A 14,637-nucleotide genomic window follows, 5' to 3' on the forward strand; every position below is an offset into this window, starting at 1 on the left:
CCCTCCCGGGCAGGCTCCCGGCGGGCCCGCGTCCTCGGCCGCCGGTGCTCCCGCCCTCGCGGTTGCGCACGCCTCGGCGCGGTAACGGACGCGCCCCCCGCCCGCGGTGCGCCGGCCCGGCCGCGGGATGGTCCCCAAGCTCGCAGACTCCGTGGAGGGGCTCCGCGCCGCCGGCAACCAGAGCTTCCGCAACGGCCAGTTCGCCGAGGCCGCGGGGCTCTACAGCCGCGCGCTGCGGGCGCTGCAGGCGCAAGGTAGGACCTGGCCCCCGCGCCCTCCCGTCTCCCCGCCGGCCGGCTTCTCCCTCCGCGACCCCCGCCGCCGCCCAGACCTCGCTCCCGCCCTGGGCCAGCCCGGGGCTTGCTTTCCCCGCGGCCAGCTGGCTCACCGGGCTCCCGGGCATCCTTCCCGCCATTCCCCCACCCGCCCCGGCATCCTACGAGAAACTTCCTTGGCCCGTAACACTTTTTTTTTTTTTTAATTATAATACAGTTTTATTCCTGGTTCTTTTTCACTGACATATCACAAACATAGTTCCATAGTAATGGGGGTCTTATCACATTTTTTTTTATTGCAGTAAAAAAAAAAAAAAAAAAAAAAACAACCACAGCGTTGAATTTACCTTAACCATTTTTAAGTGGGCTCTTAAGTACATTCACATGGTCGTGCAGCAGATCGCTAGAACTTTTTCATCTGCGACGGTGGAACTCTGTACCTGCTAAACACTAATCTGTCTTCCTTACCTCCCCTCAGCCCTGGGTTTCCACTTTTCTCCTTTGCCTACCTATGATTTTGATTAGTTTAGGTACTTCAAATGAGTGAGGTCATACAGTGTCTCTTGTGACTGGCTTATTTCGCTTAGCAAAACGGTCTCAAGGGCCTTGTAATCCATGTCGTAGCATGTGACATTTCTTCTCTTTTTTTTTTTTTAATTTTTATTTATTTATGATAGAGAGAGAGAGAGGCAGACACAAGCAGAGGGAGAAGCAGGCTCCGTGCACCGGGAGCCCGATGTGGGACCCGATCCCGGGTCTCCAGGATCATACCCAGGGTCAAAGGCAGGCGCTAAACCGCTGCGCCACCCAGGGATCCCCCCATTTCTTCTCTTTTTTAAGGCTGCTTCATTTTCTGTCGTATGGATATACCACCTTTCTTTATCCAAATGTACACAAGGCCTGTCTGATAAGGATTAGGGCTGCGAGGAAGATAAATATAAGGGGCACCTGGGTGGCTCAGTGGTTGAGCATCTGCCTTTGGCTCAGGTCATGATCCCGGGGTCCTGGGATTGGGCAGGGAGCCTGCTTCTCCCTCTGCCTGTGTCTCTGCCTCACTCTGTCTCTCTCATGAATAAATAAATAAAATATTTTAAAAAGTGGAAGGGGCAGATACAGTAACGTGGTGAGAGGGGTGACTGGGGAGCTCCTTTAGAGTGGAAGGTCAGGGACAACTTGGAAGAAGTGACATTAGAAGTGATGTTGATGTCCGAATGATGAGAAGAAGCCAAGCAGGCACAGTTTTGGGTGCTGCATATTCCAGGTGGAGAGAACTGTCCTTTACAAAGGGCGCCAGGGCAGAATAAGCGTGCTGTGTTGCAGGAGCCAGCGCCTAGTGAGCCCCATAGAGAGTGGAGGAATAGTAAGTATTGAGGGCAGGTAGGCAGAGCCGTATTGCATAGGCATTTTACATGGTAGGTGGTGGTAAGGAGTTTGGATTTTATTCCCTGATGGGAGGCTACTGTGGAGCTCTGTTTTAAATAGAGGAGCTGCGCATCCTTATCAGTTCTTCCTGGCCTCTAGCTCATGGGAAGACACTTTGGAGAAGAGGGAGGCCTCATTCTAACCAACCACAGCCCATTGCCCCCAAACTCCTCCAGAACGTCTTACCCATGAGCCCTCATTTTCTGTAGTACCTGTTTCCCCTTCTCTTCTCGGCTAGCATTTGTTGAGTCCTTTACTGTGTGCTAGACACTACAGACATCATTCCTTTTTATCTTCATACAAACTTATGGATAAGACACGTCATAGATGAGGAGTCCAGAAGAGTTAACCCTGGGTTACACAATGAAGGAATCAGAGGCAGGATTTTAATATGGGTCTGTCTGATTTTTAAGTCCACGTTTTATTTAATTTTTTTTTTAAGATTTTATTTATTCATGAGAGATGCAGAGACAGAAGCAGGCTCCATGCAGGGAGCCCGATGTGGGACTCAATCCCAGGTCTTCAGGATCACACCCTGAGCCAAAGGCAGGCGCTCAACCCCTGAGCCACCCGGGCATCCCTAAGTCCATGTTTTAAATCATTGTGCTAGACTTCTCCTCAAATCTTCTTGTTTTTCTAGGACACTCCTCTTTAGACCCACCTCCTCATCTCAGCCTCACTTGATGAAGTCACTGACAAATCTGAGATACTGATATTTCTGCCTTTTTCTTTCATCTTACCCCAGTTGACCTGGAAAAGCTTATTCCTTTGTATAGATTTATTCTGGATTCTTAGAAGGACTGGCCTGGAGTCTGGATTTAGTAGGGGGGACCAGCATTTGATTCTGCTCTTGCTATTAATTTTTCACATGTTTTATGGGCAAATCCCTTGATTTTTCTGATCAGTTTTGCTGATCTTGAAAGGACAGCAGGGAGCAACCTAACAAAATAGACCGTTCCAGCAAGTCTGTGAAGTAGAATCTTGATGTGACAGGTGAGCACATACCATCAGAGGGATTGAGTGACTCCTGTGGGCTCACCATAGAATCGTAGGTTCCCGTGCCCTTCCCGTGGCACCGCTGCTGTTTCTGTGTGGCCACGCCCTAGCGACTTGAGAGGGACTGCAAGTTCTGAGTACTTGTTCCTTAAGGGCAAGGATATATTTTACTTTTTTCTGTACTTTGCTGTCCCACTCAGGGCCTAGTAAAGTCAGGGAGAAAGTTATTATTATTATTATTATTTTTAAAGATTTTATTTATTCATGACAGACACACAGAGAGAGGCAGAGACACAGCAGAGGGAGAAGCAGGCTCCATGCAGGGAGCCCAACGCGGGACTTGATCCCAGGTCTCCAGGATCACACCCTGGGCTAAAGGCGGCGCTAAACCGCTAAGTCACCCAGGCTGCCCTATTTTGTTGTTTTTAATGTGTGCATTAATTATTATATATTTTTTTAGGTTTGTTATTGTCGATATTGAACAAAAGCGATCATCCCTCTATGTGGCAACATACGTAGTGGAAAAAATTAAGTTGTGGAAGGATAGGCAGCGGGGTACCACTTAATTTCTAAAAGCTTTGAAAGATATAAAATGGCATATTCTCTTCCCTGTGAACCATATTGTAATAGAGGTAGGCAAACATAACATATAAAAGAATGTTACAGGGCAGCCCAGGTGGCTCAGCGGTTTAGCGCCACCTTCAGCCCAGAGCCTGATCCTGGAGACCCAGGATCAAGTCCCATGTCGGGCTTCCTGCATGGGGCCTTCTTCTCCCTCTGCCTGTGTCTCTGCCTCTCGCTCTGTGTGTGTCTCATGAATAAATAAATAAATAAAATCTTTAAAAAAAAAAAGGGGGATCCCTGGGTGGCGCAGCGGTTTGGCGCCTGCCTTTGGCCCAGGGCGCGATCCTGGAGACCCGGGATCGAATCCCACGTCGGGCTCCCGGTGCATGGAGCCTGCTTCTCCCTCCGCCTGTGTCTCTGCCTCTCTCTCTCTCCCTCTATGACTATCATAAATAAATAAAAATTAAAAAAAAAAAAAAAAAAAAAGAAGCAGAAGAAGAATGTTACATACCAACTTCAGGGTTACGCTGACCTCCCGGAGTCTGGGGAAGAAGCATAGGGCAAAAGATGAGGATAAGTGGGGCTTTAGCCATCTCAGAAATGAAAAAGGTTGGGAACAAATGTAATGTATGCCAAGTCCAGTGATGGACGTCAAGTATATCTTTTACTGTATTCTAGATGTTTTATAGTCTTCAGAAAAGAGTTTGTTTTTAATTCTTTGGCATATATACCCAGGAGGGGAATTACTGAGTCAGCACTTAATAGTTTTGGAGCTTTTTGTTTGTTTTCCATTATGGCCTCTGCTAGTGGGTATGAAGTGGTTGAAAAATTATTTTTATTTATTATTTTTTAAAGATTTTATTTATTTATTCATGAGAGACACACACACACACAGAGAGAGAGAGAGAGAGAGAGAGAGAGAGATAGGCAGACACAGGCAGAGGGAGAAGCAGGCTCCATGCAGGGAGCCCGACATGGGACTCGATCCTGGGTCTCCAGGATCAGGCCCTGGGCTGAAGGTGGCGCTAAACTGCTGAGCCACCTGGGCTACCCGAAAAATTATTTTTAAAATTAAAAGTCATCGTGGCCACACAGTAAAAGACATGGGCTTCTGAGATTGCTGAGGATAAGGATTACCTTTAGAGAAGTGTCTGATAATTCTCCTCCCCAATGGGGGGGTAGCTTGAATCCATCCCCTAATTAAGTTGTGCATTGTCCTGGCAAAGTCCTCTCTGATTTGACCAAGTAGGATTAGTCTCTGTCTTTTGTGTCCCCACAATACCTGTTCAGTCTATTTATCACATTCTTTTTCTTTTTCAGGAACCCCTCTTACTGGGTTTACATGCTTTTTGTAACAAAATTCACACAAACACACACACATACACACATAGTTAGGCATGGATTTCTTTGAGCAGAAGCCAGCTGGTTCCTGTTTTGTCTTTTGCCTGGTCCTAACTTCAGTGTTGGAGTGAATGAATGAGAAGGTACTTGGTTCCCTGTGAGTGGCAGGAAGCTTGCTGCTCTCCCCCCCATGTAAGGATGACAAAGCTGGCAGTCCATCAGACCAGCGAGCCTGGTCAGGTAGCCCAGAGAGCTCAGGAATGAAAGACACCCCAGGGTCCCAGGGCATCCATTTCCCTATTAATCTCGTACTTTCCGCTTCTACCTGGCAGGTTGTTCGAACCCTGAAGAAGAAAGTATTCTTTTCTCTAACCGCGCCGCGTGCCACCTGAAGGATGGCAACTGCAGGGACTGCATCAAGGATTGCACTTCGTAAGTAACCGGGGTGACCTCGGGTCTCAGGAGAGGAGGCTCTTCTTTGGACCGATTCCCACAGCTAGAGCTATGCCAGATAATTAGGAAGGGTCTTTAGGTGTCACCAGGTCACTGACTGGTGCTTGTGGCCTCTGACTTGTATTTCCGGAGTCTGCCAGAAAGGGAGTAGGGCAAGGACTTAGAGGTGGGCCTCCAGGGCCCTGTGAGGTTTGGGGCCCCCAGGGTGAGGTTGAGTTGCAGACTCGTGACTGGTTTGCCCAGGTGTTTTCTGGGGTGGATGTGCATGGGAGAGAAAGAAAGAGGGACAGAGGTTAGTGAAGCAAGGAGCAGAAAGTATCCATCTGACCCAGATGTAAAGGACGTTCAGCAGTTTTTCATACTTGTTCCTTCTGCAAGGCAGTCTGACACTGCCATATTTCCTCCTCACTGAAGTGGGACACATGCCTTCATGTGTTCCTAGACCCGATATCCTATGGCTTCACCTTAATTCATGCCCTGGTGCTAGATGAGAGGAGGAGAGGTGAGCGTGCTCATGGAGCCCGTGTAAGTTGCTCTGTACCAGGCCTGTGCCAGGTTTCCTTCTTGGGAGGCTCATGACTGCTCTGCGGGGTAAGTTTACCGTCCGGCCCAGGCTAGAATGGAGGCCGTAAAGTGATCTGCTGGGGGCCATGTGGTTGGTGGCAGAGGTGGAGTCCAGACACCACTCCATCTGACTGCAGAGCCTGTTTCTCCCACCAGGTCAGACTCTGTAGAAACACTTGGAAGAATGAAAACTACAGGCACTTGTTCTTGATGTGGGGGGATTGCAACTATGAATATTGGTGCCTGGACACACAGATTTCATGGTATTTGTGGTTTCTTGCCCATCCTCCTTTCTCTTCTTCAGTCTAAGCTGGAAAGCCCCTCTGCTAAGGTTTGGCCTTTTTAGCAGTGTCTCTGTGCCAGATGTGACCTCTTGTGTACTGGAAGCTGCCGGTGACCCTGCCTTGTGACTTAACAACCAGATGACATTTCTGCCCCCTGCTCTAGAGCGCTGGCCCTGATTCCCTTCAGCATGAAGCCCTTGCTGCGGCGAGCATCGGCCTATGAGGCTCTGGAGAAGTACCCCCTGGCCTACGTCGACTATAAGACTGTGCTGCAGATTGATGACAAGGTGGCCTCGGCCCTAGAAGGCATCAACAGGTGAGCCTGAGTCACTTCAGGCTATCTCTCTAGAACTCCCTGTCCTCTGGGATTCACTCGGGACCACGACTTTGGTCACCTTCTGGGGGTCCCTCTGAGCAAGGCCGAGAAACTCCTAGTGAGCACGTGGGGAAGGGGTGGAAGGAGAATCGAGTCCACTGCTGTGTTCAGTGGGGCCTTGAGAGGTCAGAGTGAGAGGATTGCTGGATTGATTACCCAGCTGCTCAGATTCAATCGCATAGTAAGAACTTACTGAGCTCTGTGTCAGGGATTGTGCCCAATATGTAGGGAGGACTGCAATAAAAAACAGGCCCAGATCCTACTTGTTTCACAGACCTCTGTGGAGTGGGGAAAGTAAGACACAGACAGGGGCATCTGGGACCCAGCACTACAGGAGTGGTGTTCGCAGGGGTGGGTCAGCATGTGGTACTGTAACCCCTGTGTGAGGCCTGGCAGGGGGCATTTCCTCCTGGCTTTTGAGTGGCAGTTTGTTTTAGCCACAGATGCCCTCATTTGTGTAACTGATTGTGTTTCCCCTCTTTGCATGGGCTGCTCGAAAGCCAGACTCCGCAGTAATAGCAAACCCTTCCCAGGACTTCGTGGCATGTGTTTGGTGTATTGCTTTTAGCTTGACTTGTTTTCTCTCTGCCTCCTTTTTAGTTTTTATCGTTCAGCAGAATCTGCCACTCAGATGTACCTGACTTTGCATTAGGGCCTGATCTGCCACTCAGATGTACCTGACTTTGCATTAGGGCCTGGGGTGATGCCTGAGACAAAGCTCTTCCTGCCCTGATGAAACCACTGGTCTCATGGGGAACCCCAGTCAGTCACAGCCCAGCGCACCACAGTGTGGTGGGTGCTGTGGTGGCAGGCAGCCCAGGAGGCCGTGGGGGCAGAGGGGACACCTGACCAGCCAGGGGTGGGGGAGCCAGTCAAGACTTTGCAGAGGAGGTAAGCTGAGGCTGAGAAACAGACATTGGGGCAGCCCTGGTGGCTCAGTGATTTAGCGCCACCTTCCGCCCAGGGCATGATCCTGGAGACCCGGGATCGAGTCCCATGTCAGGTTCCCTGCATGGAGCCTGCTTCTCCCTCTGCCTGTGTCTCTGCCTCTCTCTCTCTCTCTGTGTCTCTCATGAATAAATAAATTTAAAAAAAAGAAAGGAAGGAAGGAGGAAGGGAGGGAGGGAGGGAGGGAAGGAAGGGGGAAAGGAAAGGAAAGGAAGGGGAAGGGGAAGGGAGACATCTGGGGCCAAGGCCACAGGAAAGGCAGCTGTGCAGGATGAGCCAGGATGATGTATTCCAGGAGTTGTGAGAAGTCCCATGTCACTTGGTGCTCCTGGTGAGCAGCTCAGCTCGGACATGTGAGGTGAGGCCAGATTACACAGGGCCTGGACCTAATCTAGGCAGGGTGAGGCATTGTGAAAGGGTCTTTCACAGGGGAGTTGCATGAGCAGATTTGGGAGAAGAGCCCCCTGGCTGCCATGTTGCCAGGTGACATGAAGAAGAGCAGAACTGGAAGGGCTGGGGAGTAACTCAGAGGGTAGAGACAGTGGAAAGAGGATGGGGGGATCAGTTCTGGGGACAGTTAAGTAGCAGTCCAGGGAATTTGGCTGTTGCGGTGGTGAGAAGGGAAGAACAAGAGAATCATCCGGTGGCTGATGCATTGAGTTGGAAGGGACCGAGAGACTTAAGGACAGTGGCTGGTGTTATGTGGGTTTTGGAGCAGAAGAGACAAATACAAGGCAGGCATGTGGATTTGAAGGTCTGTCAGCATAGAGGTGAGTTGAGGTTGTGGGAGAAAAAAAAGACCCCCCCCCCCCCCCCAACAAGTGAGCAGGATGACGCTTTGAAAATTGCAGCATTGAGGGACTCCCAGGAGAACTGCAGCTGGAGGGCAGGAGGAAACTTGGAGCATTTAGGGAAGAAGTCTTTCCAGAAGGGTGAAGACATCATTCCCGTCAGGTGTTCTAATGACTTAGGCAGTCTTCTGCGTTTCAGAGTGAGAGCTTCTGGTGGTGGTTATGGAAGCATCCAGGAGGGTCAGAAGCCCAGGTGGCCGTGGGTTTAAGAAGCCTGGCTGTGAGAAGCAGGGGAGTTCAGCTGCGGTGGCAGAGCAGGGTCTCCAGGGGAGTCTTACGAAGTGAGGAAGTAGTTAAATGCAGACAGTTGGAAGACAGTAGAGAAGATCAAGCTAGAGGAGAGCTGCTGGCCGTGGTTCCTGATGGAGGTAGGAAGAGGTGAGGCCCAGAGCTGAGATGGAGAGACTGGCCTTATCACTTCCTCAGTGGTGACGGGAGAGAAATAGGAAGGATTAGGTGCCCGTGCAGGTGGGACCAGGAAGGGTGCCCTGAAAAAGCAGGAGGGGTTGGGGAACCGGGCTGAGGAAGGTGGAGGTTTGAAATAGCTTTGGGGGCTTAGTCAGAGACTATGAGTTTGTAGTGATAGCAGCCTGTGACGCTTTGTTTCTAGTCACATAGGAGCCCAGTCGTTGGAGCAGAAAAACCACACAATTGGCTTTACTCACTGATGGAGCACATACCTGGCACCCACCTGGCGATGTGCTAAGTGCTGGAGATCACGTAACCAAAGGGATGTGGTCCCAAAGCAGCGTTTTAAGCAAGTTAGCTGGGCCCAGAAGGGGGAGATGGGGAGTGGGAAGTGAAGAGATCATTCCAGGTAGAGGGGAAAAAAAAGCATGTGCAAAGGCTGGAACAAACAGATCGAGAGGGAATGTGGCACACGGTCAAAATGGAGGTGGGGAGGAGACCAGATCTCAGACCCTGTCAACCTAGGAAAATGGGAACTGGTGGAGGATTTTAAAACTTGATAATGACCTAAGATTTGTATTTTTTAAAAGTCTGAGCAGTAATCAAATGTCAGGTGCTTACATGACCTTGTAATAGATCCATTAAGAAAATATAAGACATACAATCCCTTCTTGGGGCGTGTGTGGTCCTTTGGGGGTAAGGTTGAAGTACCCTTAAGAAGCAGCAGTCACCACTTTGAAGGTAACAGTGTGGCCAACTGATGGCCAGGCAGGGAGGGAGGGTCATGGTGGCAGACTTCGGTTCCGTTCCTGCTGGTTGTCAGAAGGCTATAAGGGGATGATGGCTCTCGTACACCCACTTTGGATTTATGAGAGAAGGAATATCTTGACCCAACCGCAAACCTCCCTGTAATACTGCCTGCCTTTCCAGAATGACCAGAGCTCTCGTGGACTCACTGGGGCCCCAGTGGCGCCTGAAGCTGCCCTCTATTCCCCTGGTGCCTGTTTCAGCCCAGAAGAGGTGGGATTTCTCACCTCCGGAATACCAGAAAGAGGTAGCTAAAAGCAAAATCAAAGAAACCACAACTGCAAAGACCACAGGTAAGCTGTGACTTCCTACCCAGAGCGTTACAATCTCCCCATAGCCACCTTCTTTAGAGTAATCCTGTAAAAATCAGCGATGCTTGAGCTATAACAATTATGTAAGAAAACAAGTCTTATTCTCTTAGAGACTGTCCTCTCAGTTCCATCCTGAGAGCGATGAGAAAGCCCACCCACCACTTTACAGATTCAGTGATAGAGAAGGCAAGTTGAATTCTCAGCCTGACATATAGGTATATAGCGTTAGTTTCCTTCTCTTTCCTCTGGCAGCATTGGGGATGGATGATCTAGGATGTTTTTGGTGGCAAGAACAGAAAAACTCAACGTGGTAAAAATAACAAAGAGAATGCATTGGCTCATGGAACTGAAAAGTTCCAAGTTCAGGGTCAGGCAAGGTTTGCTCCAGCAGTTCACTACATTATCAGACTCTGACTCCATTCCTCTGTAGTCTTCTCAGCTCTCTCCTCTGGTGTGTCTACTTTGTCTTGGGACAATCTTCCCTCCCATTAGTAAAGTAGCTGTTAAATAGTTCCTGGCCTTGTGACCCAGAGGAAGAGAAAAGGGTGGGAAAAGGTGGTTGTCTTCTGATAGCTCCCTAAGAAAGAGGGTTTCTTTCCTTTGAATCCCTAGGTCACATGTCTTCTCATTGTATTCTGGCCTGTTTGGTCACAGGCCATTCTCTGAACTAGTCCTTGTGACCAGGGGCTGAGATCTGTGATGAGCTCCACCCTGAGCCATCTGCCCCCAACTTCATACCTGGAGAGGAATGAGAACACCCACATCAGTGAGGCCCTGGAGGTGGAATAAGAGGGAAGATCAAAGCCAGGTAGCCCCAAAACAGGAGATTCTCTGCCTCCACAGTGTGCATTTGGGGATATCATCTTTTAGGCATCCGGCTCACTGGCGCCTTGGGGAAGTAGCTAGGCCCAGCAAGCTAGGTATGGAGGATGGGAGGTACAAAAGGTGTGAGGGCCCAAAGCCTTTGGATGGGTGTTAGCAGACAGCAGGTTTGCTCACCTCCCCAGGAGGGAACGTGTGTGGCCATGGGTAGCACTCAGGGGAACCTGGTATGTGTCCCCCCCACTCTTCTCTGGAATGGAAATGTGGGGTGCTGGCGAACTAGACAGCTTCAGTGCACCCACCACATGTTTCATTCTTTCATAGTCACCGAGCCATGTATTTTCCAGGCTCCATGTCAAGCAGTGTGACACAGAGAGGACAGACAGTCTTGGCCTTCAGGAAGCTCTCGGTCTGGATAAGAGACTGAGACATAAACAGCATTTTTCAAATACAGGAGGAAGGACAAGTGCTTTAGAGCCTTTAGTACTGGGGGAGTTCAAAACAGGAACTAACAGACGTGCGCCTAGGGGGCCGGAGAAGGCTCCTGGAGGAGATGGCATGTTGAACTAGACCTCGAAGTGGGGCATTCTTCAGGTGGGAGGGAGAAGAGGAGGGAGTCTCTGGCAGAAACGGAGAGAGCTAGAGAAGGCAGTGCGTGGTATTGCTGGTGAGAGGTGGGAGTGAGCACGACGGCAGCCTGTGGCGTGTGGCAGAGTGAGGGGCAAGCTGCAGGTGCGTGTATATTGTGGCCCCAACAGGTGACAGGTGTGTCCACTCAGAATGCTTGCGAGAGCAGCAGACAGCAAAGCTGGAAGCGAGGCGGATCTCTGAGTAGAAGGGATGAGTGAGCCGAACTGCGGCAGTGGGGATGAACCAACCCCAGGGAGATGTGTCGGTGCAGGCGACTCTGAGGAGTAGTATTGAGGGGAAGAAACAGAACCAGGTTATGGAAGGATGCTTAGGATTATTTGTTTTTTTTATATGAAATTTAAAAACAGCAAGTGGTATGTGTGTGTGTATATATTTACATATATATAGTATGTATATAATATACATTATATACAATATAAAAATATAATTATATATATACACACATATACATATAAATATACACATATACATATATATAGTTAAGCTACCAAGAAAAAGGGGGGAAGGACACACAGAATTGGGGACCATGGTTTCCTCCAGGGGTGGGTTGCCTGGGGGAGGGGGCCCTCCAGGGCTCCGAAGGCCATGATAAGTGTCTCTCTCTCTCAAGGTGAGGGATGAATTCAAGGATGTTAGCTTTGTTCCTAAAGCCTTGCTTACCCTTGCCATAAATACTCAGGATTTTAAAGATAGTTCTTAAAAAAGAAACCCAGTGATCTGGGAGGCGGGCCTCGAGCGGGAGTCCCGGCTGTGCAGCGAAGGGCCTAAGGGCCTGGCGAGAGCATCCCAGAGCTCACCTGCTGTCTCACCTGCTGTCTCTGTCCGGGAAGAAAGGCAGGGGCAGAGCTGCGTGGGGTGAGGGGAGGAGCAGAGACGAGGGGCAAGGGGGTTCTTCTGCCCTGTTCTGAAAGCCTAGGAGCTACACTCTTTCTTTCTCAGATGCTGACTTGCTTAAATCCTTGCTTACTCTCCTGCTGTAAGTTTATAGGGTGCTCTGCACTTTGTGAGATACTCTCAGGATTTGTCCTAGCCACACGCTAGCCAGTGTGGGGAAGGTGGTGCCCCCCACCTCCACCCCATGGTGCTGCATTGTACAGAGAGACCCAGGTCCCAGAGGCTTAGGTAGGTCACACCGGGTCCCCAGCTCCTGAGCGGCAGCACTGGGGCTCCAACCCGGCCTGCTTTGCACCACGTATCTGTTCTTATGTGCACATCTGTGTGTGTTTCCATCAAGAGTCCCCAACCTCCTCTGACTGAAAACTGGAAGCTGCACGGGGGACTCGGTCCTCGGGGAGGCTGCTTTAGAGCAGGATAGGGGAGACCCGGGCAGGTGCGGGAGGGTCACAGATGCCTGGGAAGAGCCGATGCTGGCGAGGCATCGTGGATCTCAGGCACCCGCTCCATGGCTTTTTCCTCTTCTGAATTTGCATCTAGTGCCTTCTGCTGGGGATGTGGAGAGAGCCAGAGCTCTGAAGGAAGAAGGCAATGAGCTTGTAAAGAAGGGAAACCATAAGAAAGCTATTGAGAAGTACAGTGAAAGCCTCTCATTTAGTGACATGGAGTCTGCCACATACAGCAACAGGTATCTGCACGCAGCCGCTGGACTGGGGCGGGTTCTCCCTTCCTAGGGTTCAGTCAGTACGTCATAGCTCGAAATAGGTGTTCACAGGTGTTTGGTCACCGTGAGGAGGATGTGGCCAGTGGCATTCGCTCTCTTAAACGAACAGAAGCTGAGTCCTGTCAGTCTGGAGACTCAGATTTTCATGAACCATCCAAGTGAGGACAAGCAGCATGCTTGTTATATAGACACGGCCTCAACACCTGCCTGTCTCATGGCCCTCCCCCTGTCCCCAGCCCCACAGCTTCCCAGGACCCTCCTGCTACAAGGACGGGCACAGTCTCAGCACAGTTTCAGAACCCAAGGTGTGGACTCTTGCCTGGCCTGGGAGTAAGAGAGAGGGTCCTCTAGCCTGGAGGCTGTGATCTGTGGCCCAGTGAGCACCCCGCACCATGGGCTGCTGTCCATGGCTCCCGGTTCTTTCCACCCATAGTGGGGGCACCATCCCTTTATTGGATAGTAGTCACGGCTTTGCAACATACTCAGGTGTACTGGTGGTCGGGGTCTTCCCCTTTTAAAGTCAAGAAATCAGAGGCTCGAGCCAGAATGGCTTTACGCCAACTCGCCTGGCCAGTAAATGGTGGAGACAGACCTGGCTCCAATGAGATCTATTAGTTTTCCTCTCAGTACCTTGAAACATTCAAACATTCAGCAAGGGACCAAATCTGATGCACATCTTTTTTTTTTTTTTTTTTTTTTTAAGATTTTATTTATTCATGAGAGACACACAGAGAGAGGCAGAAACATAGGCAGAGGAAGAAGAAGCAGGCTCCATACAAGGAACCCGATGTGGGACTCCATCCCAGGAATCTAGGATCACGCCCTGAGCCAAAGGCAGACACTCAACTGCTGAGCCACCCAGGCGTCTCATGATACACGTCTTTCTTATAAAAGATTTACTAGGGGATCCCTGGGTGGCGCAGCGGTTTGGTGCCTGCCTTTGGCCCAGGGCGCGATCCTGGAGACCCGGGATCGAATCCCACATCGGGCTCCCGGTGCATGGAGCCTGCTTCTCCCTCTGCCTGTGTCTCTGCCTCTCTCTCTCTCTCTGTGACTATCATAAATAAATAAAGATTAAAAAAAATGTTTTAAAAAAAAAAAAAAAAGATTTACTATAAAATGTTATAGATTGTTCCTCCCATACTGCTAACATATACATATTACTCTTTAGTTCAAAAATCTTGGATCTACTATAGTCTTGCTATTCCCTATCCAAAATTTTTGATATAAAATGTGTTCCAGATTTGAGTAAGGTAATACGATCCATACACTGGACTACATAATACTCCCACAGGGTCGGGGGCGGTTGCTAAAGTTCCTTGTTAACCTTTCTGCCGTGAAACATAGGGAACTCCTGTGTTCACATGGGGCAGTGTTAAAGGGGCCTCATGCCTACGCAGGTCAGGTTTTGCTGTGAAATAAGTTAAAAGGAGAATGTTTAGTTTTAAAGCATGGATTTTAGAATTTGGGACGTGGTTTTACTGGCTGATTGGACCACGGGTGCCTCAGTCTGCTGGCCTCACCAGAGGAAAGGCTGCTGCCCATTTGTTCTGTTTCTGCAGCAGCATTTTGACTCCCTTGTCTCTGAGCCCACTGGACTCGTTCACCTCAGATTGCGAGGGACCTCTATTAGCCTATTTTCCTGGGTTTTTAACACATTCAAGACAGTGCTTTGTTTAAATATGGATTTTCATGCAAGTGTGTCTATGCTACCCCATTTTAATTATTAGTGCTATATGAACATCACTGGCTTTTTTTCCAGGTTTGTCCTTCCAGCCAAACCTTAAGATTATTATTATTTTTTTTAACCTTAGGATTATTTTGACCGACTTGGTGGGCATTTGGTTGTGGTTCCATATAACTTATAAATTTAATTTAGAGGCCCAATAACTTGACACAAAACTGAGTTTTCCATCCACTGTGGCTGGAGCTATACTGCATCCCGG

General features: G+C 49.6%; 1 protein-coding gene across 2 annotated transcripts in view; it reads left to right on the forward strand.

Moving 5' to 3' along the window:
• Positions 1–14,637, forward strand: part of TOMM34 (translocase of outer mitochondrial membrane 34) — a 17,916-nt gene continuing 3,279 nt past the window's right edge. For both annotated transcript variants that reach the window (XM_041733244.1, XM_041733245.1), the window contains exons 1-5: positions 1–254; positions 4,931–5,030; positions 6,063–6,215; positions 9,413–9,582; positions 12,508–12,655. In XM_041733244.1, coding sequence (XP_041589178.1) covers positions 128–254; positions 4,931–5,030; positions 6,063–6,215; positions 9,413–9,582; positions 12,508–12,655 — 698 coding nt within the window. In that variant the 5' untranslated portion in view covers positions 1–127. The remainder of the gene's footprint in view (positions 255–4,930; positions 5,031–6,062; positions 6,216–9,412; positions 9,583–12,507; positions 12,656–14,637) is intronic.

Source organism: Vulpes lagopus, chromosome 18, assembly GCF_018345385.1.
Source record: "Vulpes lagopus strain Blue_001 chromosome 18, ASM1834538v1, whole genome shotgun sequence".
Classification (NCBI taxonomy): domain Eukaryota; kingdom Metazoa; phylum Chordata; class Mammalia; order Carnivora; family Canidae; genus Vulpes; species Vulpes lagopus.